Source organism: Leptonychotes weddellii, chromosome 12, assembly GCF_054177405.1.
Source record: "Leptonychotes weddellii isolate Sample4059 chromosome 12, ASM5417740v2, whole genome shotgun sequence".
NCBI classification, from domain to species: Eukaryota; Metazoa; Chordata; class Mammalia; order Carnivora; family Phocidae; genus Leptonychotes; species Leptonychotes weddellii.
Window position 1 is genome coordinate 53,102,167 of NC_138380.1, and position 27,129 is coordinate 53,129,295.

At 34.8% G+C, this 27,129-nt stretch overlaps 1 protein-coding gene across 5 annotated transcripts in view; it reads left to right on the plus strand.

The window, feature by feature from the left end:
• The window catches only part of CRPPA (CDP-L-ribitol pyrophosphorylase A), a 278,958-nt gene that overhangs the window by 247,292 nt on the left and 4,537 nt on the right, over nucleotides 1-27,129 (plus strand). For 4 of the 5 annotated variants that reach the window (XR_014139316.1, XM_081800459.1, XM_081800460.1 and 1 more), the window contains one exon: nucleotides 23,587-27,045. Coding sequence is in view for 3 of the 5 variants with exons in the window: in XM_081800459.1 (XP_081656585.1) it covers nucleotides 23,587-23,691 (105 nt within the window). In the remaining 2 variants the exon portion in view is untranslated. Of the gene's footprint in view, nucleotides 1-23,586; nucleotides 27,046-27,129 lie in introns of those variants that run through there. The other variant, XR_014139315.1, reaches the window with a different exon arrangement.

The following is a 27,129-nucleotide window of genomic DNA, read 5'->3' on the forward strand; positions in this document are numbered from 1 at the left end:
CATACTCGAGGAGCGGAATGAAAAGCTTCAGCCTCCTTGACTTCCTGCTAGATTCCTGAGCAGCCTTTGAGGCATTATCAGAGAATATTAAGATGTTAGCCCTTGTATTATTCTTTAACTTTTTGGTATATATTTCACCATAAAAATCTTTAGAGATTATAAATTTTTTTTATGGCAGGACCTACTTGTTAACACATTGCTATGTATCTCATGCTTCCCTATATAGCACTATGTATTTGTGAACAGAGTAATGTGGCCAAGTCATCAAAAGTAGTACCAGAAACAAAGTAAACAGAAGGCAGAATCTTATCCAGGGAAGATTTGTAGATTATAAGCGCTGAATAGATATAGTCATCTTTTTTGCTGAAAATTTACTAAAAATAAACTAAAAAAAAAACCCCTAAAAACAGGATATATATTCCATTCTGAAAATAGGGAACCTACTCATCCTTGAATCCCAAACTTCTAGGAATATCTTCCAGATGTTACTCAGTTTGGACCTAATTTTTAAAAAAGTTACAGAGATTCATTACTTATGTCTCATAAATAGAAGAGTTCCTTGGCAGTATACAAAGGAAGAAAGTTTGTTCAAGGGAGTTTCCCAAATTATTGCACTTTGGCAAAATGAGGCTGGGTCAGTGTTAGGAAGTTCATGCTTGCCCTTTGGAAATCCATTCTCCAATTTAGGAATGGGCAATGTAAGACAGAAGGATGGATTTGTGGTCATGGAGTTTTTTAGTTTTTTGGTGTTTTTTATTATTGGTTTGTTTAATTCTATTATAAGGATTAAATAAAACAGGCAAGACAGATTCTGCTAGGTGCCCATCTCCTCACTTCAGAAACCCAATTTTATTTGACACAGCAGCAGCATTTCTTAGCCATGCAGCTTGGGATGGTCTCTGTGATGTAACTGGAAGCTTTTCTAGAGTCTTTATTTAATGGGACCCCTTTCTCTCTTGCTTCCTCCTATCTGGAAATACCCAGTATGCACCATTAAAGGAACATAAGTAATGCTGATTCCAAAAAAGAATATCATCTCTTTCCAGTAACCAAGATATCATAGCATATCTATTAGTTTTAACATCATAGTGACCTCACTATTATAAGTAATGCTGATTCCAAAAAAGAATATCATCTCTTTCCAGTAACCAAGATATCATAGCATATCTATTAGTTTTAACATCATAGTGACCTCACTATTATAAGTTTTGCTTGCACACAACTCCTATCAGGAGTTTGATCAGGACAACTGATTTTCTGGAGGATACGATAGGCATGCAATAGGTATAGTCTGAGATGACCTTAGGAGAATGTGGAAAAAAAATTTTAAGTTCAGTAGTTATTAATCTGATTGTGTGCATTCCCATTCTTGTCTCAGGTCCTATGTGAAGTTAGGTCATTACTCTGGAAAGAATGGGTCCTGTGACTTAGAATGGCAATCTGTCAGAAATGGTGGAATGCTGAAAGAGAAATGTCCTTTCTGGTGAGGAGGAATGGGAGAGAAGGGGAGGGAGATGAAATGTAAATGTAGAATAGGAAAAGAGACAAAACTACATCCTGAAAGAGCTGCAGAAATTTATCAACAAACAGTGCCAGAAACTGAAATTACATTCCTTACACATTTTCTTTTCATTCAAAATATGTGCTTCCCTGCACAAATATGTACTGGAACCTACTCTGGTATCCGCATCGTGAGAGAAACTTGGGATGCAATGCTGAGCCTGGGCAGACAAGATAACCTGGTATCTGGTATCAGCCTAGAGCTTCAGGCCAGGAGAGAATCGCATTAACAAATATAAAACTGGAACAGAGACAAGAGCTAAAAAGAAGAGATACCATGAGAGCCATGATGGATGGATTTGACCTAAGCATGCATGTCAAGAAAGACTTTTTTGAGCAAGAGGAAAGAAAATAAAAAGCAACTTTGTCACCCAAGCTGAGATCTGGGTGAATGGAAGAGAGCATTCTAGAGAAAGGATAAGAATACCTATGACTGAAGAGAACTTAAATTCAAAAGGCTTAAAAAAAGGTTAATGAGATTAGAGTGTAGAGATAAAGGAGGAACATAATTATAGAGAAGTACAATGTGTGATTGGCAAGATGGATCGAGTCATTTTTTTCCTAAAAAATAATGGATTTGGCAGTACTGATTAAAATTAGATGGATTGCTAAAACTTGGAATCTTTTTGTTTTATGCTTTTGCTCTCATGGCTTAGCTACAATAATTAAAGCAATATATACCAGTGTTTCTTATTTAAAACTGTAAGACTGAAAATAATTTATATATTATACATTTAGTCATGAAGTAAAACTAATTATTTTCTGATGTCTGTGGGTTGCTCATTACTCTTCGCCTTTCTTCTCTTCTATTCATCTTATCCCTAATCATAATAACTTTATTTGTATGACTATCATAGTGTTTTATAAATGCAACATATTTGACATGTTCTTAATTCTATCCATTAGAGAATCCAACTAAGGTGGTATGTTATATGGGTCTAATTTGTCCTGCCTTATGACTTGGAAATGGTGAAGATTCTTCTTTTTCTTCACCGCCATGTCTTATGTCCTAGCCAGAATCTAGCTTTCTTGCCAACTTATTCCTTCGGTTTTGTTATTTGTCATCTGGTTTCTCTTCTGTATATTAGAAGCACCTTTTCCCTGATTTACCACTTATCTGAAAGTCACAGATTAGCTCTAACCCAGATTAGCAAACTTCTCATTTAAACACAATTTTCATTCCCCTATCCATAGGTTTGATTACCTAAAATTCTCTCTATCACTTTGGGAAAAGAAGAGAATATGGCTTTCTCGGTCACTGGTATTGTTTGGGGGAGGTTGAGATGAATTTTAGCAAACTTGTAAGAATATGTCTCTGTTCTTTTTCCACATAACACCTGAGAGCAGAAAATATGATTTCCTTTGTAGCTGTCATCACAGGGTTATGGCAACATCAAAAATTGCATATTTATTATTCCTTTAACTGAAATCTTGACCAAAATTAATATGTTTTTTTTCAGTCTAGAAAATGAATCTGTTAACTATAAAACTGCATGAGTCAAATTTAACATTAGTTTTGTGTGTGTGTGTGTGTGTGTGAGAGAGAGAGAGAGAGAGAGACATTCACTCTTTTGGAACATCCTACAAATGTAGAGTCAAATTACTTGTTCTGAGTTGGAATTATCAGTATTTATTGTTGAAAATTCTATTTTAATTTGGAAAAGTCAATATTTTACCTGACATTTTTCAAGACTTAATTATGACCATTTTATGGGGTTTTATTTGTTTTGCTTTGTTTTTGCTAATGTGATAATTATCTTTTTTATTATATTTCATAATTGGTTATTGCCACTGTTTTGAGATCTACCAAGTTTTGTGAATGGGGTCTTTGAAAATATTAAATTTTATAATTGGTTATTGCTATTATATAGAAAAGTGCACATTATTGTGTGTATTGATTTTATACCTAAGCACTTACTGAACTCTGTTCACAGTTCTTTTATATTTTCAAATGATTACTTTTTATGTTTAAAAAGGAGGATACATTGTATCTTATTTTCTAATATTTAACCCTTATATTTATTGTTCTTGTTACAGTAGCTAAGAAATCTAGTACACTGAGACATGTTAGGAGTGATGACAGTTATCCTTGTGCTTTATTTAAGGTAATTCTTAAAATAATGAAAGAGATTCCTCCCCACTTTTTCTTTACTTCTTTTAGATGTTGAATAGTACAAATAATGTAATTAAAAGTTCACATTGTAGGGGCACCTGGGTGGCTCAGTCAGTTGAGTGTCCAACTCTTGATTTCGGCTCAGGTCATGATTCAGGGTCATAGGATCAGGCCCCGGATAGGGCTCCAAGCTCGGTGGGAATCTTCTTGAGATTCTCTCCCTTTCCCTCTTCTCTCTGCCCCTCCTCCTGCTTGTTCACACACAAGCACACTCTCTCTCTCTCTAAAATAAATAAATCTTAAAAAAAAGTTCCTATTGTGTTTTTTTCCTTAATTTCATAGTGTGTTAAATTACAGCTTTTTGTATGTTGAAACTAAACTAGAAATCTTAGTATAAACTTTTCTTTTTCATAATGTATTGTGGTGAGAGAATTGTATGCATATTATCACAACTTTGGGTTAACACAATGTGTTCACATTGTTATTACTGTATAAATGTCACTTATTTCTAATAGCTTGTTTCCTTTATAGAGGATCCTTTTTCCTTCTGACGTTTCCTGGCAACTTAAGACATTGTCATTTCACTAGATAAGTGCTCACATGATCTCCTGTAGGCTGTGGGTAAACATCTTTATTGCCAGTTCTTTAATGCAGGTGGGGAGTGAAGGATCTGCCACCCTGTTGACTCCTTAGAATATGGTGCAAGAATACTTACCTTTAACACTGGGCCAGGATCTTTTTCTCCTCCTTGAATTTGTTCACTCTCAGCTGGAATCAACCCAGAATTGTCTTCTGCAGAGGCCTACCTTGTACATGTTTTGGTCTGTGGTTTTTGTTTCCAGTCTAATCCCATCTCCTTCTCTTTCTCAGAAATTCTCCCAAATTTCTAGTCAGATCATAGCATTACCCATTATTTCCCAGTATTTCATATGTATATTTGTGTGTGCATATGTGAGCTTCCAAGTGCATTTAATACCACCGTCACCACCAGCACCCATTTCTTAGGGATTGAAAACGAGGAAGGCGTGTCCTCAGGCTACCACCTTGATCAAGCCTCTCAATGATTTATTATAAGAAACCTTTACAAAAATAGTTTTGTTCTTCTGATACATTCTTAAGTTATAATCCATTAGATAGTCTACTTCATCAAATTAAAAAGTAATTGATTTCTTGCTAAAGAAGAAGAAGTGTTAGAATTTATAGCACTTTCTTTGAGGGGGGTCCCCAAAGAGTCCACCATTATAATTCTTATTAGTTATAATAAGTTAGTGTAATTATAAGTAATTACTTGCAATGAATAATAAATGACTCTCATTACTTATAATCCCATCATTGAAAGGTCATCCTGTCTTGGCTGTTATCTTTCTTATATTATCTTCAAATTTGTGGTGATTACTCTCTAGTTGATTCATTTAGTTTATTCTTAATGAACTTAGAAATGATTCTATTGGGTTGCGTGAAAGAAATGAGCTATTTTTAGATGTAGATGGCTCCAGAGTAATAGAGGAAGATATGCTTGTCTGTTTTACAACTGGAAGCAAGAAATGGAATAGTTACTATATGTAATGTAACAAAAACTGTTTTATGTTTATTCAGAGTTCTAAAAGATCAAATTTTAGTTATGGTTTCAAAAAAAGGAATAGCTTTTTTGTTACTTTCTCTATCTACCCCTCAGTGAAGTAAGAGATTATATTTTACATGCCATGTGATGTATTCAGTTTTTGAGTGACACTTGAGAAGAGGAGATGAACAGTTTAATATCAAGATGAGTGTTAAGTCAAATTCAGTTTAAATTTTTTATTTTGCTTATATTAATATATTTTGTCAATTTTTGGGTACTGGAGAAAACCTTTATGTATTTGTCCCTCATTGTCAAGCTATTTTATAAAATGATGAGAATTATATGTAAAGCAGTTAAAACCCCACAAATTCAGTATCCCTTTTAAATCCCGAATCTATGGATTTCTGTATAGTTTAATATGGCACAGTGACTTCTTCCCCTACCTCTCAAGTACCATACATCTTGGTATACAGTGCATATTTTAGAGTTCATTATCACCATTACATGATATTTATTGGGTGGCCTAGTGAGCTGGGTGAGCTTCTGCTATGAGCTATAAAAATATTATTTTTGAAAAATATCTTTGGCTTCTTGTGATTGTTAGGCAAGTGGATATTGCTGGACAGAGCTCTGAGTTACTGGGGCTTTTGAATTCTGTTTTTTGACAAACAAGATACGTCTTCACGAATTTAACATAGTTTGCCTTTGGACTTACCTAAAATTTGAGTCCCTTGTGGCTTATCTATATTCACTGTCCCTTTTCTATAACTTAATTTGATCTTTTGCTGTTTTATACTCTCTGGGAATTAGCGATGTATCAGACTGCAGGACATGACAACTATTTCTTTTGTCTTGAAGGGGAGAAGAATAAGGATCAAGAATCCTACTGTCATTTCTTAAGGTGTTTAAATGTCAAGCATATTAAAATATAGCGTGTATCAATTATATTTACATTCTTCTTATAACTTCTTTTTTTTTGGATTCATAAGCCTGTTGTAAGTAAACTAATGTTATGAGATATTGCACTCTGTTGTATTCTCTTAAAATCTTATGGCTAAAATGCTCCTGGTTGAAAACAAGGAATGTTTTAGTGTTCAGTTAAATCTATTTTGTTTCCCTCTTAAAACATTCACTTTTTTCCTTCAATTCACCACATAATTAGTTGAAGGGAGAAAGTTAACATGCATAGAGAGATGTACAAGAAATGGTTGCCTCAGAATGAAAATGATTATTATAAATTAGGCTGTTACTATAGTATTTATTATCAAGAATATGAAAAACAAGCCCAAAGGCTTCTTCCATAATAATTAGACAAAATTCCCCTACCCTTTTTTTCCTAAACTTCACAAGACTTATTTTAAAAAATGAGTGATGTGTAGAAGAATGTCATTGTAAGCTACAATTTTCATAGAGAAGCTGTGTGAGTGTATGTTTTTGTTTTTGTTCTGCAATGCTGAGAGCTTACTTCCAAGTAAAGTGCTCAAATCTAAAACAAAACAAATCTGAACAGGCTAGATTTCCTCATGAGAGCTTTTCTTTCATTTTTTAAGTCAGGAAATATTTCAGCCTATGAGAAGACTGTATTTTTATAGGAATATGTATATAATTAGAACTTTCTATCATTGAATTTGACATTTACTTTTAAATGCCTTTTAATATATTCCTATAAAGATTATCAATCATTTTTGCTTTCATGATTTAGTGCTCACTATTCAGTAGTGTCTCTCACCCCTTTTGTTGGACATGTGTATGATCCAGACAGACATTTTCTTTCTTGTAATTATTACTCCTCTTTGCCGGTATTTTAATTATTTATAGCCGCAAGCATTTATTTGTCTTTTTAAAGCCTTCCAATCCCAATCAGAATGAATAAACAATTAAAAGGAAGAAAGATTTTGTAGCTCTTCTTTTCCTTTTGATTGTGTGTGTTCTATATAACACTTAAATTATTCTTTATGAAATTAGTATATCCAGGAAACTGGAGAATTATGCTTTAGGCTGAGTGAATGGAAAACATGTTAGTGTTTCCTTTGTAAGGTTTCCAGAGTGTCACAGGAGATTTCTAATGTGCTGCTTATTTGTTCTCCACACTGGAACAATAATTAAAATGTTGTTTAGCCTTCCCTATGTCCTACACCTCACTGAAAACATGTCGGCAGAGAAAGCAAATATTCATCATGGCTCAATATAAAACAGATCCCGCCAGGGATCATGCCAAACCCAACCAACCATGACAGTCAGATCAATGTATGTTTTGTTTTAATTTTTTATTTTTGCCTTTGCTTTAGCAACATGACTCTGGTATTTGCTGTTCCCTATGCCTTACCACTTTATGGCATGACAATTCCTGAAATTGACAAGGCTTCCTGCCTATCTTTGCAGTGTATATGTGTGATACTATAAACTATAAGAGAAAATGACATTTTGACTCCGTAAATATTTGCTTTATGTCCCCTACATCTGTTTTACAGAACTCCTTTTTTTATTCCTCCATCAATACTCACTGAAAAGTGCTTGCTTCTACCTTTTGTCTGGGTGTTACAAATTCCAGAGTCAGAGTCCCAATTTGCAAGTTAGGGTTTTTATTATTATTAAGCAAAGAGATGTGATTCTCTCATCAGTTTGTAGTCACATCATAAAACATGAATTACCCTAGTGATTTTATTTTCTTTTTTGCAGTTGTGGAAGCAGGATATGCATACCATGGAGGTGTGAATGTGTGTTAGACCACACACCCAACTTATTGCTGTTGAGTCATTTAAAAATCTCAAGAGGGATTATATTTTTATTTTTTTAAAGATTTTATTTATTTATTTGACAGAGAGAGACACAGCGAGAGAGGGAACACAAGCAGGGGGAGTGGGAGAGGGAGAAGCAGGCTTCCCAGAGAGCAGGGAGCCTGATGCGGGACTCCATCCCGGGACTCCAGGATCATGGCCTGAGCCGAAGGCAGTCGCTCAACCGACTGAGCCACCCAGGCGCCCGGGATTATATTTTTAAATTTGGTATTAAATTAGGCCCTCCAAAAATAATGGATCTAAACTTGAAATAGTCATTTAGGAGCAAGCTTTCTTGGATAATAATGTCCCTAATGTTAAATGCTTAGACTCTATAGATTCTGATTCTGGTTTCAAATCAGGGTTTCTCAGTTATTATCTGTGTGATGGTAGACATGTTATTCAACCTTTGTTGGTGTAAGTTTTCTAAATAAGTTTGTTCAATACGTCTTTGTTCATCCCTGGAATACACACAAGTGTAACTTCAGAAATGCCAACCCATACCTCTGAGAATACAAATTTACTAATTAGAGTGCAATAGTCATATACAGTTCTTTGTCTTAATGTATAGAACGAAATACTATTTTCCAAAATTACTTAGGTTAATTATTTTCTTTGCCATCCTCTTCAGGTTGGTTATCTTGTTAATAATCCACTTTGGATGTCTCCCCTCTGACTTGGTTGATTCTAATTGTTGTTTTTTTTTTTGAGTATGTGAAATATTAGTATGGTTCTGAATGTCAAAACTGTGCAAAAATTCTATTCAATTTGGAGTGTTATCTTACAGTCTTCTGCTTAACATTTCTTGGATGGAAGGTGGTTCATTAATTGAGGTGGTTAAATCCTTATTGTGGGTAATAACTCTGGATGCAGTAAATTCTCTCCGGTTTGTCTGTTGTGGATTTGGCTAGTTTATAGGGGACCTAATTCAGTGCCACCCTCGCCTGTCAATATAGCAAAATCCACTTTCTTTTAGTTAATTTCTTTTATTTAATGGTGGAAGGAGGAATTTTGTGTCCTTTAACTTTTTCATTCTCTTTGGTATTTCAGGAACCTGTGTTTTTCCCTTTTGCTTCTTTCCCCTTCAACACTCAGTTGACAGAGATGTGTTTATGTGTTTTTCACCACCAGGAGAAGGCTGCCACTTGAAATCAAGCATAATTTTAAGTCCCTTAAAATTGGTCATGCTGGTCAGATGTGCACTCTTTCTAGGTATTTTCACACTTAAGGCAGGCTTACTCTTTTTGGTGATAGTTTTAGGTCAGCTTTACACTCATCAGTAGCTCCACTCTTCCTTCTTTCTAAGTTTTTCCAGACTGCCTTTCGTCACAAGGCTAATGACAAGGCACAGAAGTATGAGAAATTGCTCATTTAAATTTGGTGATTTTCGGGGCGCCTGGGTGGCTCAGCCGGTTAGGCGTCTGCCTTCGGCTCAGGTCATGATCCCAGGGTCCTGGGATCGAGCCCCGCATTGGGCTCCCTGCTCCATGGGAAGCCTGCTTCTCCCTCTCCCACTCCCCCTGCTCATGTTCCCTCTCTGGCTGTCTTTCTGTCAAATAAACAAATAAAATCTTTGAAAAAAAAAAAAATTTGGTGATTTTCTCTTTTTCTCTTTTAACTTAAAATTATTTTGAAATTCAGAAGTTCTGTCTTCAAATTACACAGATTGTTGTGATTGTGTATGTGTGTGTGTTTCTGTATATGTGTAGCTTTATTTGATGTTCTCATTTTTCAGTTTTGTTTTTCTAATCAGTGTCTCTCTCTCTCTCTCTCTCTTTTTTTTTTTTTTTTTTTAAATATTGTGAGAGCTGCCTTTGGTTTTAGTTGCCTGGAAGCCCTAACTGTTTCTTACTCTATTTTCTCTCAACTGACAAATAAGTTTCACATCCTATTGTTAGACATTTGTAGGCCTTCTGAAATTTACTTTGCATATGTAAGTGAAAATCTAAACTTAGTATTTTAATTGCTCCCCAACAATTTCATTGATCTTAGAACATTTTGATAACTCACCTTCCAGTTTTTATGCTGCTGTTCTTAACCAGTATTTTTATTTATACTGTCTATTTAAATGTTATTGATTTTCTGGAGACACTGCTTTCAGATTTATTTACTTATTTTGAAGCTCTTTCATTTTCCAAAGCTATCTGCCCTATGAGACCTTCCTTTTGAAATTACTTTTCTTCCACTTGAGATACATCCTTTACTGTCTGAGTATTTTTAGGAATAAGCTTATGTTTTGTTTAACTGAGGGAGTTCATATTTTATCTTCATTCTTGATACATAGTGTTTTGTGGTGGGAAGTAAAAAGTATTCTAGGTGAACAGTGTTTGTTTGTTTGTTGGAGGGAGTCAGTGTTTGCTTTTTGTCTTCAGCACTTTGCAAATACTTCATTGTGTTCTTACTTCCACTGTTACTGTGGTAAGTCTAATTGTTAGTCCTCTATTGGTCTGTTCTGTCTAGCTGCTTTAAGAGGGTCTTTTTATATTTAGGTTTCACACTTCACTTGTCTACTTGTTGAATTTCCTTTTCATCAACCTTGGAATTTACTGGGTTTCCTTTATGAATGAGTTCGTGTATTCCATAACTTCTGGTAATTTTTTAGCAATAATTCTTATTTTTATTTTTCCCCATTGTCTCTATTCTCCCTTTCTGGAGTTCTGATTAAATATATATTGGACATTCTTTTTTTTTTTTTTTTAAAGATTTTATTTATTTGGCAGAGAGAGACACAGCGAGAGAGGGAACACAAGCAGGGGGAGTGGAAGAGGGAGAAGCAGGCTGCCCGCTGAGCAGCGAGCCCGATGCGGGGCTTGATCCCGGGACCCCGGGATCATGACCCGAGCCGAAGGCAGACACTCAACGACTGAGCCACCCAGGTGCCCCTATATTGGACATTCTTAACATATCTGCCAAATTCCATAACCTCCTTTTACATTTCCTATTTTTTGTCATCTCTGATATGAATTCTGAGTCATTTCTTCAACTCTGCCTTCAGTTTCAATAATAGTCTTTTCAGTTACGTCTCATCTGTTTTCTAACCCATGCTTTGAGATTTTTTTGTTTGTTTAAATTCAGTAATATTTTTCACTTTTAAAAGTTCTATTTCTTATATTTCAAGTCTACATATTTGAGAATGAAGTTTTGCTTCTTCATTTTTGTGTTTCCATCTTTATTTGGATTTTTTTACATAGTTTTAAAAATATTTTGTGCTTGAAAATTTTAATGCTGGTTTTATTTTCATAAGTTGGTCTTTTGTTTCCTTCATAACTTGTTATTATGAATATGTTTTTGTGTTTGTCTGACTTAACTGACTACATATTCCATAAAGATTGAGAAATAGGTGTCTGTTCAGGCGCCTGGGTGGCTCAGTTGGTTAAGCAACTGCCTTCGGCTCAGGTCATGATTCTGGAGTCCCGGGATCGAGTCCCACATCGGGCTCCCTGCTCAGTGGGGGGTCTGCTTCTCCCTCTGACCTTCCCCTCTCATGCTCTCTGTCTCCCATTCTCTCAGATAAATAAATAAAATCTTAAAAAAAAAAATAGGTGTCCACATCTTAATATATAGCTTACTGTCTGGTATCGGATAAATTCCTTAAATAGTTGTTGAAAGGAGTCCCTATTCTCCTTTCATCATTGGAGAAGTTAAGTTTTGTTTTTTTTTTTAAAGATTTTATTTATTTGACAGAGAAAGACACACAGAGAGAGGGAACACAAGCAGGGGGAATGGGAGAGGGAGAAGCAGGCTTCCCGCGGAGCAGGGAGCCTGATGTGGGGCTCTATCCCAGGACCCTGGGACCATGACCTGAGCCGAAGGCAGCCGCTTAAAGACTGAGCCACCCAGGCGCCCCAGAAGTTAAGTTTTTTAAATACACTTTTTTTTTTTTTTTGGAGAAAGTCTCCACTGATTGGTGGTTTTTAGAGCTCTTGCATATCACAAATGTCTTTTTTATTTATTATTATTCTAACAGTCAGAATTCTAAGGTAACAGTCTTTTCCTTAAATGCCATTTTCTTGTGGTACTTAGCATTTCACAAAAGGCCTTTCTTGCCTTTTGAAAATAATCTGTATTGTCTGCTGAAGGCTATTGAATTTTTATATTTAAATTTTAAGGTAACATGTGACTATGGCTTCTTTGGGGATTGTCACTAATTTTGCCAAGCACTAAATGATACCTCTGTCTGCAATTTCTGACATTAAATTCAATTAAGGGAATTTTCTTTTCTGTATCATTATGACTTCTGCAATATCTATTGTGTTTTCTCCCCAGATTTCCTTTATATAATTAAATTTTTAAATTAATTCCTTGACTTTTCATGACCTATTTTCAGTCCTTTATTCTTCTGAGTTATAAACATTTTCAAGTTTGACTTCCACTAATTGAATTCAGCTTTATATAGAAAAAGTAGGTTGTCTACCACCTCCAATGAGATTTCTAATACAAAAATACATTTATTTAATACCTACATGAAATCTCTTATGACATAAAACTATTCCTACTTTATTCCCACTCCTAAGACTGAAGCATCTTCTTGAATCTTACTGTTGTCTTCACTTAATAGTGTCATTTCAGAAAGAGATTTAAGTCTGGTGATTCCAGAAAGTTCTTTCCACCTAGAATATTATTTTGCATATATGATTTTTTTCTTTCTTCCCACTGGAAGAAGTGTGATAGGCAAACTTCTACCATCTGTGACCTTCTCCATGAGAAAGAGCTTCTCCTCTGATGCTGGGAGGGAGCTTTGCCAGGCTAGATTTTTGGTAGTTAATACTGATCAAAATTAGCACCAGTTTGGTCAGGATAGAACTCTCTTTATAAGTTGTGATTTAAAGCTTCCATCTTGGAAGGAGATAGGCTTTTTAATGTAATGGCAAACTGTGGAACTTGGATATTAAGATTTTGGATACTAACTAATCACCCATTTAACCAATATTTGAGTCTAATGGTCATTAACTAGGTGTCTTTTTTTTTTTTTTAACTGCTCAAAACTATTCCAACCAATAATTCTCTCTCTCTCTCACACATACACACACTGCTACCAAGAAAAATGTTTGCATTAACCCATTTAAGTTTCTCCTTGTATTAAGTTTGTAGTTAAAATTTTGAATATATATTTTATGGGAAAAACTTAGTCTTTCTGCTCTAAAGGAATTATCAGGATTTTTTTACTAATAGTTTTTCTACCTGGACTATCCACTCAAGAACAAACTCTTCTGGATAATCTTTCTGTCCCTCCTATCACTTCTTATGCATTATGGAAACAGTACCCATTCTCCACCAAACCTAGTACGTGTTGCTTTTCTGCTTATGCAGCCATCTTATCTCAGAATGTTTGCCTCATTATCTGACTTTGTCCCCTTGACTTGGGTAAATTAGTGTAAATTTGTCAGTGTCCCTGATACCTAACTCCCAGACCAGGTGTTCTTTCATAGGAGGGGGAATCATGTAGCACAAAATTCTAGCTTTTGACAGCTTTCCAGTTTCCAACTACAGATGCAGGTCTTTTCTTATTTTTATTTTCTTTATTTTATTTTTAGGAGGTTATTTCCATAAGGATGCATCCTTTATCTAAATACTTTGATATTTCAAAGATGTCTTAATAGTCACATATAAACCCAGATTTTTATAGAATTCATTAGCAAATTACCCCAGTTAGTATATATTTATTGAGTACCTACTGTGAATATAGTACTTTATTTGAAGCTGTAATTTAGTTTGGGAGAGTTGCCTTTTACTTCTGCAATTTAGTTAAGAGAATAAGACCTATACATATGTAAACCTAATAAAAATATTAGTAAGGGATCGTGAGACAAATTATGATAATGTAAACCATTGATGTTCAGTAAAACAGATACTAGTCATCACAGCCAGTTTTTTGAAAATTGATGTGAAGTAGAAAGACAATTATTAGGAAAGCATTTTACTAAAGAAGGAATAACTGATTATACCAGTATGGCTACAGAAGTGGATTCTGTAAAGAAGTAAGAACCATGGTTAGAAGGGTTAATTAGGTTGGTTGTGGACAGTCTTAAATGCTTAAGTGAAGAATGTGCTGAAAGTAATCTGAGTTTGATCTAATGAAAATGGTGTCCTAGTGAGATGAGAGCAGTAACCAAAGGCCAAGAAAAGTAGCCAGTTAGGACATCCTAAAGGAATCGAGCTACAGGATGATGTGGATGTAGACTTGGAGCAGTTGGAGTGTGACTGGCAAGGGATGTCACAATAGAAAGCTAGCAGGACTTAATAACTGCTGGGAGAGTTGTGTAGGATCAAAACATTTTGCTGGGGTGCCTGGGTGGCTCAGTTGGTTAAGCGACTGCCTTCGGCTCAGGTCATGATCCTGGAGTCCCGGGATCGAGTCCCGCATCGGGCTCCCTGCTCGGCAGGTAGTCTGCTTCTCCCTCTGACCCTCCTCCCTCTCATGCTCGCTGTCTCTCATTCTCTCTCTCTCAAATAAATAAATAAAATATTAAAAAAAAAAAAAAAAAACATTTTGCTAATTAAAAGGGACATTGTGTATGAGACCACTTTTTCAACCTTTTTAAGTTGTAGAATTGATAGTATGAATGATATTATAAGAAAATAAAGTATGACAGTGTGACAAATCCCAGATCTAGAAATAATTGACACAATAATGAACTGCTTGTTTCTCATGGTAGACATCTGCTTTTTGGCTGTCCATGTTTTACCCCCCTGTATTCTGGCACTGAACACTGCATGGTTTGGGTCTTTCCTATCTTTATTCTCTGTGTCTGTTCCGCTGTGCCCCAGAGTTTTGACCAATTATTTTTTTCTTTATTTGTTTTTAGGTTTGTATTTACTTATTTGAGAGAGAGAGAGAGAGCACATGTGCAGTGTGGGAGGGGCAGAGGGGGAGAAGCAGACTCCCCCTGAACAGGGAACCCCACATGGGGCTCATCCCAGAATCCTGAGATCTTCACCTGAGCCAAAACCAGGAGTTGGACTCTTAACCAACTGCGCCACCCAAGTGCCCCTGACCAATTACTTTTTCTTAGCTCTTCCTACAGATACTTATTGAGCACCTACAATATGGCAAGGCATGGAGAATAGAGGAGACAAAAACTGCTGTGTGAGGATCATGTTAATAAGTAAATCCAGGTGCATTTTCATAGTATTGTATTACCGAGGTTTTTAGGAGACAGTTGTTTAACTCAAATGAGCAGGAGGCAAATGCTTTTCATCTGGAGAGGACTGTTTTGTTTTTCTCAAACTCTGTGAGTAAGTGTTTTTTCCTGAAGTTTTGGAAATTTATGCACACCAAACATTCATTTTCATCTCCACTAGGGGGCAGTGTTTTACTATTAGATTTTTTTTTCCTTCTGTGAAAAAAATGTATACGATTTTTTTGATTTGGTATTATCTTACAAATGTAACAAAAAGTGTTAAAAGATTTCTAAGCCTAATTTAGCATTTTTATACATTACATATACTATATTTTTGTATATTTCTATAAATATAAATATATGTAGATATAAATGTATGTATGGATATCAATTGTGCACTTTTATTTGGAAGTTTTTGACATTTTCTGGCATTTTGACAATTTTTGCATGAGTTCACCAAAACAAGGATAGATGGCAGAAGGATATTAATATCAAAATATGAGCAACCTGAATTTCAGGAGAGTTTTGTAACTCATGGAAATTGAATTAGGCTTTAGGTATGGAATTTGCTGAGACAATGTAATGTTTACCTTTCAAAAAGGACTGTTTAATCTCCTGAGACATCTAAAGCCTAAACATGTATATACATATATTTTAACTTTATAGTTTTCCTTTTAACAGAGGACATTGTGTTCTTTAGGAATGATGTGTGTGGAGGATGAATATCTCTAAAAGTTTCCTTTCAGATTGTCTATAAAGATTTGGACAAAAGGATGTCATAGCTTTTCCTGCTATTCTTTGAGAGCATATTCCACAAAATCCACATAAATTTGATTCTAACAGCATACTATAAATTTGTTTATGCCTCTTTAATTCAAATACTGAGAGCTGTGTAGTACAGTGATAGAAATAAATGTTTTAAAATAAACCTTTTAACAAGTTCTTCAAGTTTATGTACACTGGGAATAGTTTTGCCCTAAGTTGTCCTTGAGAAAATGGAAGGGAACATTTAGTGAGTAAGGAATTTTGAAGACATAGGCATTATAGAAAATTGACCACTTGTACACACTTGTGAGATGTAATTTCTGTGGAACTGCAGGTTTGTTGTCCAAATAGTGGTAGGTGATGCGAAGGGGGGAAAGAAGAGCCACTAAAAATTATGGAAGTGTTCCTGTCATTCCCAATCTTCTGTGAAAACAATGACATCTCCTACTTGCCCTGATTTCCCAAATTTTGCCAATAGCTTAGAAGTCCCATGAGAATTTCTGCATCAAAACTACTACGCTATTGAAGAAGATAGATAAATACAACTGTAGGGAATATAGGGAAACCTACCTATCAACCAGAAAACAAACCACATACAAGAACACTGAAGTCCAGGATTCCGTTGATAAGACTTAATTGCTCTAGAGTAAATTTAGAATTACCTTATGTGTTTAAGAGAGAATATTAATTAGAACTTTTGTGCATCTTTCATCTAAACATAGTATATTTCATCTTACTCTTGAAATGGCAAAGATAAAGAAATAGCTAAATTTGGTGTTTCTAGATAAAACCCATGCAGATTCTCATCCTAAATAATTCAGTTTGAAGGTATAGAAAATTTAAAGGGGCTATTATATATTTATGTTTCATCTAGTGTTCTTCTTAATATTTAAAAAATGTGACTTTTGAGAAACTCTTCAGGATCTCAAAGAGCAATTGTTAATGTACTGAATAAAATTAAGTACAAATTTTCTGTTGTTTCGTTTAGCTTCACTTCCACTGTATTTTTCTTAACCTCTTAAGTCAGCAGAAAGCTAAGGCCTTGTGAATTATTAATATAATTCTTTCTTGGATCTTTTATTGAAAACTAAAATATTCAAACAAAAAATGTTTTCTTTGTGAAGATTTTGAAGATTTTTTATGGAGATAAATGTTTCCTGGAAATTTGGACACTGTTCTGTATTACTGATTTTATGGGATAACAGATGAAATTTAGTTCCCAGGATTTCAAGTCTTGGAACTAAATTTTAAAACAATTTATTTTTCTTATTAGAAGAATAAGCTGTGTTCACTATGAAAATTTTGAGAATATAACACAGAGAAGAAATAATAGCCATAAATCCATCATCCAAAAATACTCTTGTTGGGACCCTCAGTGGCTCAGTCAGTTAAGTGTCTACCTTTGGCTCGGGTCATGATCCCAGGGTCCTGCTCAGCAGGGAGTCTGCTTCTCTGTCTCCCTTTGCCGCTCCTCCTGCTTGAGCTCTCTCTCTCTCTCATAAATACATAATCTTAAAAAAAAAAAAAAACTCTTGTTAACATTTTAATATTTTCCCTCCTAGTATTTTAAGAAATCACACCCACTGTATTCTTTACTTCCTTTCTGACTGGCTTCTATTTTTTAAATACATTTGTAACCAAGAAAAAGAGTGAATGCTGCATTTCTGAGCTAGAAGTTATGTTTTTATTATTTTATGACAGGATAGAGTTAGCAATTTTTAAGATTTTTCTAAAAAAATTGACATTGCTGTGAACAGGATAATATAAAACAAGGAATTATGATGATGACAATCATATAGACTAAAGAGAAAATGCACACTAACTCATCTTGCCTCACTAAATATCCTCCTGTTTTTCTTTAAATTCAAGAAATGTATTCCTTTGATTTTTGTGTGTGATTATGTAAAAATTGGTGTGTCATGTTTAAAGTTTATGCTCTTTATGGCTGGTGAGTAGAAATTCAGGTAAACCTGAAGCCTGGAAATTAATTGCTAGAGTTACAGACAGATCATGAACTGATGATAAATTTAATTTTAGTAGATTTATTTTTTCATTTTTTTGTGGGAATTTGGATGCTCACTTTCCCTGCAATATCTTTGTGACATCTAGCCTATCACATTGCTATGCCACAATGAAATCAGCCATGATTTCTTGTTCCCTCAAATTTCTTTTTCATTCTGGACTTTGCAGCTTTTGCCTCCTCTTTTTCTCATCCTTTGGTTCCACCTCCTTCAGGAGCCTTTCCAGCATTATGTGGTCTTACCACACTCTGAATTCCCTCATCCCTTTATGCCCAGCTCTAGCTGTATTACCTTCAGCCTAGTTCTTTGCATATTTATGTATGTGACGTTGGGTTGTTTTTCTAGAAATGGGGTTGACTTTTTTTTTCCTTGTTGGTTTCATGTAGTAAACATTCCCAGGTAACATGGCTACTGAGAGAACCCATATGCGATTTTCTAAATGTCCCAAACAGGTGTTTTGATGGTGGCGGTGGAGTGTAGCAGTAGGTAAGGAAGCAGTAGGGAAATGGAAGAGTAATACAGTCATAAGTATTAAGATGGTTATAGTAATAATTATTTCTCTCTTAGTTTGGATATATATGTATATATTTTAACCTGTTCTCAGGATCAATAATACTGTTTTCTGCTCTGCCCATCTCATGTTAAACCAATCCATTATTAGTTTCAAATACTGTATTTTACAGGTGTAAAATATTCTTTATTATAGATTCCCATGCTATGTTGAACATGTATATTTTTTCTTCAGTGTTTCCATCTCTTCTTTTTAACATATTAATTATAGTTATTTTGAAATCCTTGCATGCTAATTCCAACATATGGATTATGTCTGAAAACTATCCTATATATGGATGATTTTCTCTCCTTAAGTTTTTTTTTTTTTTCCCTCCTGCTTTCTGCTTCTTTACTCCTCAGGTAAGATTTTATTATATGCCATATTTGAGTTATGAAACTTTTTAAAGGCTCTAGCTTATTTTAGCTTCCTCCAAAGAATACTAAAATTTGTTCTGGCAAGCACTTATATTATTGGGAGATAAACCAGATCTTCTGGAGGCTGTTTAAACTTCGTTAGGGCAGGTTCAATTCCATTTTGTCTTTATTCCCAGGCTATAGGCATGGCCTTTTACAGCTCTCAACCAAAAGCCATGGGTATTCAGCAAGATCTCTTCATTCTAGCTGGACTCATATCTAATCTCCTTGTTCGCAGTACAGTGTGGGCTCTGAATCTTTGCTCAGCTCCCCAGCTTTCCAGCAGTTATTCTTTGCTAAGCCCCACTGAGTCTTCCTGCAGAAGCTCAGTTTAGAAGTTGATCAAGAAATGAAGGGATTCTTAGCAGATTTTTAGGACTTCTCTGCAACTCCCCACTGCCAGGGACTTTGCCTGCTCAAATCCATGCCACCTTAACAACTCTAAATTGTAATCTGTGTCTTTTCTACCTGGATATACTGTCATTCTCTCCTTGGGCTCTATTTCTCTTCTTTATGGTTTGGAAAAATTCTCTCAACAAGACAGCTGGGGTGAATATTACCTAATAGGATTTTCTTTCAAGGATTGGAGACATGCATAGGTTACTGTCCAAGAGCTGCAACAGTATTTTTACATATAGTAGATAATCAGATTTAATGGTTATGTGTGATGAGAGGGTGATGTTATGGACGAAGTTAGTGCACACCATAAAAATAATTCTAACAGCTATTATCAATGGATATTTACCAGGTATCTGTGGTTTATGTGTCTTGTCTGATTCAGTCGCCACAGAAAAGTGGTGAGGCAGCTAATATTGTTATTATATTTTTAGAAGAAAAAAATGGAGAACTGTGAAACTTACATAATTTGCTCAAGATCACTTGAAAATTGTTAAAGGCTGTATTTGAATACCAGCAGTCTCATTCTAGAGTCGGTGCCTTTATCGATTGCACAATTTATGAAAAGAATAGTGTATTTTATTTAAGGAATATACAAATGGGCTGGCACACACAAATAAATTAACTTTGTAACTCAAGTTTTGTAATTCTGGCACAGAAACATTGTATAAATCAAGAGAAATGTTTTGAAATTGAACACATACTTTTTTGAAAAATAATACACTTTGTAGTGTTCAGGATAGCAGAGAGTTACTATATGCCCTGTACCCAGTCTCCCTTATTTTTAACAACTAAAGTCCTATAGTTTATTCAGATTTCATTAGTTTTAACTAATGTATTTTCTTTAATTTCAGGATGTCCTATTACTTTTAGTTGGTCATGTGTCCTTAGTTTCCTTTTGTCTATGACATTTTCTCAGACTCGTTTTTGATGAACTTCACAGTTTTGAAGAGGACTGGTCATATATATTGTAGGATGCCCTTCTATTGGAATATGTATAATGTTTTCCTCATGATTAGACTGGGGTTATGGGTTTTGGGGAGGGTGACCACAGCAGTCAATGCCATTTCGTTACATTGTATCAAGAATGTGTACTGTGAACATGATTTTTCAGCATTCATGTTGACCTTGCTTACTTAATTTTAACATTAAATATTTTTATTATATAATATTTGGAATACACAAAATACATACACACACACACACACTTGTGTGTGAATGATAATAAAATCATCAGCTGTAAGGCCCCCCACCCTGTTCCCCCCCACCTCCTCAATTAAAAACAGTGGTTTGCATATCTACTGCAGCAAGAAATGCTTTTTTAAAGATCTGTTTGAATTTACCTTTTTTAAAAATTGCATTAGCAATGCTTTTATAGAGATAGAGAATTTTGAGATGACTTTGAAATCCATACATTGTTTGAACACCTGCTCTTTGTACATAGTAGAATTTCCTGAGTATAGGTGGGTCTCACCATCTTGTTTAATCACTTTTTGAATTTCTGTATTTTTCAGGGATAAAATGATTGAGCTCAGGCAGAAAGGGAAAATAGTGAAATAACATTGGTTCTTCTCACTGAATTACACTCATTCCAAATGATGCCTGTAGAAATTGCATAAATAAATTAACTTTTAAAAGAACATTCTTAAATTCATTAGTTAAAGGTAGGTAAGTTATGGAGCTATCAAATGGGAATAGATTTATTCTAAGACTTAGAAATGTGATTTTCTAGCCCTAGTTTCTTAGATTTTCCCCCTTCTTCATGTGTTGCTCTCCTGCTTTCATTATGATAAGTATAAACTGGTTTCAAAGAGGCTATACAGATAGTCTTTTTCTGTTTATTTTTAAAGGGGAAACTAACTTTCATCATCTATGTCTCAATTTAATAAATAAGACGGGCGTAGACGTGTATTATAAACTGCAATATTGTAATTAATCATTAAGAGGGACAAATACATATTTAGAGTTAATTTGTATTTTGTTCCATTTTAGAATATTTATGTATGTATTTATGAATGAAGTGGCATGAATGATACCTACTCCCATATAAGTGAATCACATTTTAAGTCCAGACATATTTGGCTTTAGAATGGTTCGTATGTGATTTAGGTCTTGTGATATTCAGGAAGCCAGTACAGCCTTTGAAATTCAATACTAAATGTCACTAAAACTCACAAGATGCAAAGTAGCCACGATTTAACCCTTGTGGGTTTTCCCCAGCTCCACCCCTTAGAACACTATCAGGGAAATTGATGGAAAAGTGTAGTTGAAGCAGAGGTGGTCTCACCACCATCCTCATAGATGAGGAGCCTAGGGCCTCTGGGCGGATGCAGGTGTGGTGGTGGAAAGGTTTTGATAATATTCTTTGTACCATTGCCAGGCGTCCCGCCAAATACGCAAATAGGAGTAAACAAAGTAACCAAAAAGTGGTCAGTGTTAACAAATGAGTTAAACTGAAAGGGTGATGATACCTCTATCATAGCCTTCTTTGCTTTGAATTCATTATAATTTATGGAGTGCTACCATGTGGTAGGCATTGAACTAAGTGTTCCATATTCAAAGACAAAATGAAAAATTCTTTACCTCAAGAAACTCATCATCTGGGGGAATAGATGGTCAACTAAAAAGACTATTAGAATTCAGTGTGCTGGAGGAATTAATAGCTGTGGAAACAGAAATTCGCCTCACCCAACTGGGCTGGGGGATAGGGATCCGGGTAGATTGCAACCATTGATAACTGGGTGGAACCACAAAGAATAACTAGGGTCAGCTAATCCAGGAAAGGAGTGAGATAGCTTTCCTGGCAAAGGGATTAGCTGGGGCAAAGGAATGAAAGTTTAGAAAAATAGCTTGTTTGGGCAATCTTAACGCAGTTCTGTGTGGCTTGGGGAATTGAGTGATTATAAGGGAATGGCAGAAAAAGGATGGAAGGATATAAATGTAAAGGGTTCTGATTTGACCCTGAAGTTCAGAGGTAGCCTTGAAAGGATTTTAGGCAGGGTGATCAGATCTATATGTTAAAATAAGTATTTTGATTGCTGTGTGGGAAACAGGGTAGAAGAGGACAAGACTTCAGAGAGGCTGTTTATGAGATTGTTTCAGTAATTGAGGATGGAGATGTTTTGCTGGCAGCAGCAGTTTGAATGGAGTAAATGGATTCAAGAAACATTAAGAAGGTAGAAGCAGTAGGTACTAGTGATACACTGAACACTAGGAAAAGGTGTTAAGGATGTTGCCAGCATTTAGAAGTTGGTTACCAGGTCCCTCTTCCTGAACCTAGCACAATTCACAACACAGAGACCCTAAAGATATTAGCTCTGTTTTGACTTTCTCTTCCCCTTCATCCTCCTCAGGAAGCCTAAACAGTTGGAGTAAAGATATATTCATAGGCAATATGATTTCACAGGCAAAACCACATTTTAGCAACTTGTGAGAAACTCATTTCACTAATGTGCCTGATCCTTACTTCACAAACAACAAGCCATTTTTATTTTTCCTCCCAGACCAGTATTCACAGTTTATAACAAAGTCTTTTGTTGGAGAACACTCAGAAACAAGATGAAGGAAAGGCTTGCATCATCGGTGAAATATTCACACTTGAGTGAAGAGCCAAAGTTGGTCAGATATTGGATCAAGGGAAAATCTTTTGTTTCATACTGCTAGGATTTGAAATTGTGTCAGTGTTTTCTTGGTATCTTCAGCAGATACATTTGGTATATAATGAAAAGTGCTTGCAAAAGCATTTCTCCTTTATTTGAGGGACGACGTGCATACCAGTAGCTATGGTCTGAGTTCCAGAGGGTGCCAAGTCCAGAGAGCAGGGGACCTTGAAAAGTGGCTCCCTGAACTCATAAAAACAGGAGGATGGTGGTGGACAGGGGCTGAGTGGTGGAGGAAATGAGAGATGTTGATCAAAGCGTACAAACTTCCAGTTGTAAGGTGAATAAGTTCTGGGATTTTAATGTATAGCATGGTGATTATAGTTAACAATATCGTATACTTGGCAGTTACTAAGAGAGTTAAATCTTGAATGCTCTCACTACCCCTCAATGGTAACTGTATGAGGTGATAGATTAACTAACCTTTTTGTGATAATCATTTCATAATATATAGGTATATCAAATCATCACATTGTACACCCTACACTTACACAATGTTACATGTCAAATATATCTCTATAAAGCTGATGGGAAAAAAACTAAAAATGAAGAAATATTAAAAGATAAAAGTAACTATTAAATTTAATGTGTGACATATTTTCTTTTTAAAATAATTATTGTTTTATCCTTTTTTTTTTTTTTTTCAGGATGAGCAGAGGCTACAGGCAAGTTTAAGGCAAGGAGTCACAATTATTGCCACCTTAATCAAAGAAAGAAATTCTGGATTTGTTGGTCAGCTACTGGTAGCATGAAGAACACAGAGAAAATTATGTACCGGGTTTTTAGAAACATTTACCTAGGTATCTCTGCTGTGCTTCCCTCCCTATTGTATGTGGTAGAATGTTTAAGTTGTCTTTTATGTCTCACAGTTTGTAGGTTGTGACGTTTGGGTTAAAGAAATGAATCAGTGTTTATATCTGTGAAAAAAATACTCTTGTGCATGTCAAATATAAATTAATCAGAAAATATGCAAATGGAAAGTAATAACCTTCATGTAATCTTCTGCAAAGGCATGAAAAATCAAATAGAAATCATGATGGATGAGCTAATCCTCCTAGGAATGAGAATTTAGAGAACTTCAACTGTGGTCTAATCTCTGTGTTAATTAGTAAATCACACTATCATGAAATGAGTAAAAAAAAGATAGAGAATAATTTTTAATTCTAAAATTGTCCTCTTACCAACTGATATTTTTATTTGTTTTCTAGTTTTCCACACCTTAAAAAATAAATAAAAGAGACAACAGGGAACTCTGGTTCTAATATTTTCACTGTTGGCCTCACATTACTCTAGATCCATAAAGGAGATGTAATTCCCTCCTGCTTTTCTGTTTTAAAATTCTATGTTTTCCTTGGTTTATGAAAAATAATTTTGACTTATTTTAAAAGGTCTCTGATTTTTCTGAATGCCTTTAAAAGAAGACCAAAAATCTTCATAAAAGTGAAATTATTTTGGTCAGTCCCAAGTTAGTCTTTTCTGAAAGGTAGGGAGTCATAAATTATTTTTTGATACAGATACTACTGTCTTTTTAATTTTAAATTTTTATTTAAGTAGGCTCCACACCCAGCATGGAACCCAATGCAGGACTTGAACTCACAACCCTGAGATCAAAACCTGAGCTAGATCAAGAGTAAGACTCTTAACAGACTGAGCCACCCAGGTGCCCTGATATTGCTGTCTTTTAAAATCATGTTGTTACTCTTTCAAATTTCCACTGGTATATACATCTTAAAAGTGTAAATGATTTTTGCTTACATTAAATTTTGCAAAAAATGTATATACAATCATTAGAGATAACTTTTATTCTCTTTTTACACATTAGATCAGATTCCAAGGCTTAGGTTACTTGTGGAAACTGTAAAAGTTGCATGAGATGTTATCGGTTAAAGATAAACTGTGAGAATTTCTATAAAATTTCTTCTTAACATGTTGGATGATTTTCCCTGTTTTTATCTAGGACCTATATTAGTAGGAGAGTTTATATTTTACATTTAAGTAATAGTAGAATATAATGGAGTAATTACTTCAATTCATACTCCTAAATGAAATGTGTTATTTCAGTGTAGCTTGGATCTAAATTCCTGGGCTTACCACTTTTTTTTTTTCTCTTTCTCTAGGGATGATAAAAAGCATGAATGATTTAATTCAAAACTGTGATGGTCAAAGTATGTGGGCAATGTGTAGATTTTTGGGCTAGAACATCTGTGTCATTGTTAAGGTGGTGGGTTGACTGTTGTGAAAAGGTCCACACATGAACCTTTTGAAGTCTTCAGGTGAAAATGTTTTAAGGACTCGGAAGTGGTTATAAAGGCAAATAGGAAAATATTATCAGGGTTTTAAAGAGAAAGTGCCTTTAAGTAAAAGGCAGAAACAGTATATCTATGGCACAGCAAAATTACTGTATCAATTGAGTGCTGGTTAAGTCATCTTAAATTCCAAATTATTAATGGATTGTTGAGCCAGACAAGAATTTATCTGGGAGCGATGATTAATGACTTTACCCTAGGCAATCTTAAACTGTGACTGAAATAATCACCACCGTCAGCATCACCCTTATCATCTCATTTGATTTTTTTCCTTACAGTTTACAAAGTGATTGACAGCTTTGAAAATAATTTGAAGAAGTCTTCCCACATCCTTTATTGTGTGGATGGAACTTGAGGTTCAGAGATCTTAGCTACCTTGTGGAGAGCCCTGTGGCTGCCTAATAACAAGAGGTAGAGATTAAACTCAGGACCACTAATGCTAAGTTTGAAGCTCAGCTCCCTGTTTAATTATGATGCTGGCAAAGGACATCCAGCTGAGAGGCTGTGGGAAGTAAGCCAGAAGCTCTCAGTGAGCACTGGGGGAATGGACAAAGAGGGACAGATCATCCCAATGACCAGAGGAAAGTCCTGAAGCTTATAGCTTTCCAGCCATCTTTCCAACATACAGAAATTGTAGCTAGGGGTGAAGGAAATGGAAAGAATTATTGGCCAAGAGAGAAAGAAAAATTGGTTGTTCTTAGTGTCTGAGAGATCCAGAGGCAACTTTATTGTTAAATTTTCATCACTGCTTCTTTCATGGGAACTATTTTCACTTTATTTTCTAAAATGTCTTCTAAAATAATAGTTAAGTTATGCTTCAGCATTGCTCAAATTGTTTTCTACCTGTGGAAAATTTTGTGAATAACTATTTTCTTTCTAAATGTTTGCTAGTTAATTAAATGCAATTTCGTTAGACTTTTATGGAATTTAACAGTGTGATCAGTGGTTTGGCTAATGACATATTGGTAAGAGGTGCAATTTTTTTTCATAAAACTGCTCAGTTTGAGAGATAAGTTGTTGGAAGTATATGAATTTATGGGTAAGAATTGGACCCCTATGTTCTACCAGCGCCATTCTTCCTGTGGTCACTTCAAACGTTTTGCATTGGTTTAACAGGTAATGCTGGTTATCACTATCAAATTTTACTTAATACATGTAAATATAATGATCATTTTATAAAAAAATCAAGTTGCAGTAGAACATTTTCTTATATTAAATCTGCAAATTTTATTTCCTTTTAATGTTGAAACTAATTAGGCCAAGGAAGAGTAAATAATATTTGAATTAAAATGTTACAGCCATTTTGATGAAGAAAAAGTGAATTTATTTTCAAAGTTTAATTAAAAAATAAACAGAATAAATGAAAAAGTATGTATCATTTTAGGATTTGTTAGTACGGTTCAAAATAAGTGAATTAGAACTGGCTTGTGGGTGGTTTGGGCATTGTACCATTTATATATGTTCTTGTACATTTTTAGTTTCAAAATTGTAAAAAATGTGTGCATTTTTTAAATGAAAAGTAACACACTATTAAAGATTCTCAGTATATTCTCTTTTAAGAAAAAATACGTGATTGATAAATAACTAAATACTTAATGGTATTTTAAAATCCAATGGCAGTTATCATTGATATTTAGTGTGTATATACATATTTTTTCATACTAACTCGATCATAATTGAATAACTAAATATAACATTTACTCTCAAAAAAGTAACAGTGTGATGTTTTATATTACAGATGGAATTTGAGATCCAGATTTATTATTCTGTAAGATATATTAAAAATCTGCAAAATCAGAAGTCTCATTTAGATTTTTTTTCTTCTTCCCCTCATATTTAGCAGGTATCCTAGCAATTACAGTGGCCATTAAGGATATAAAAGCT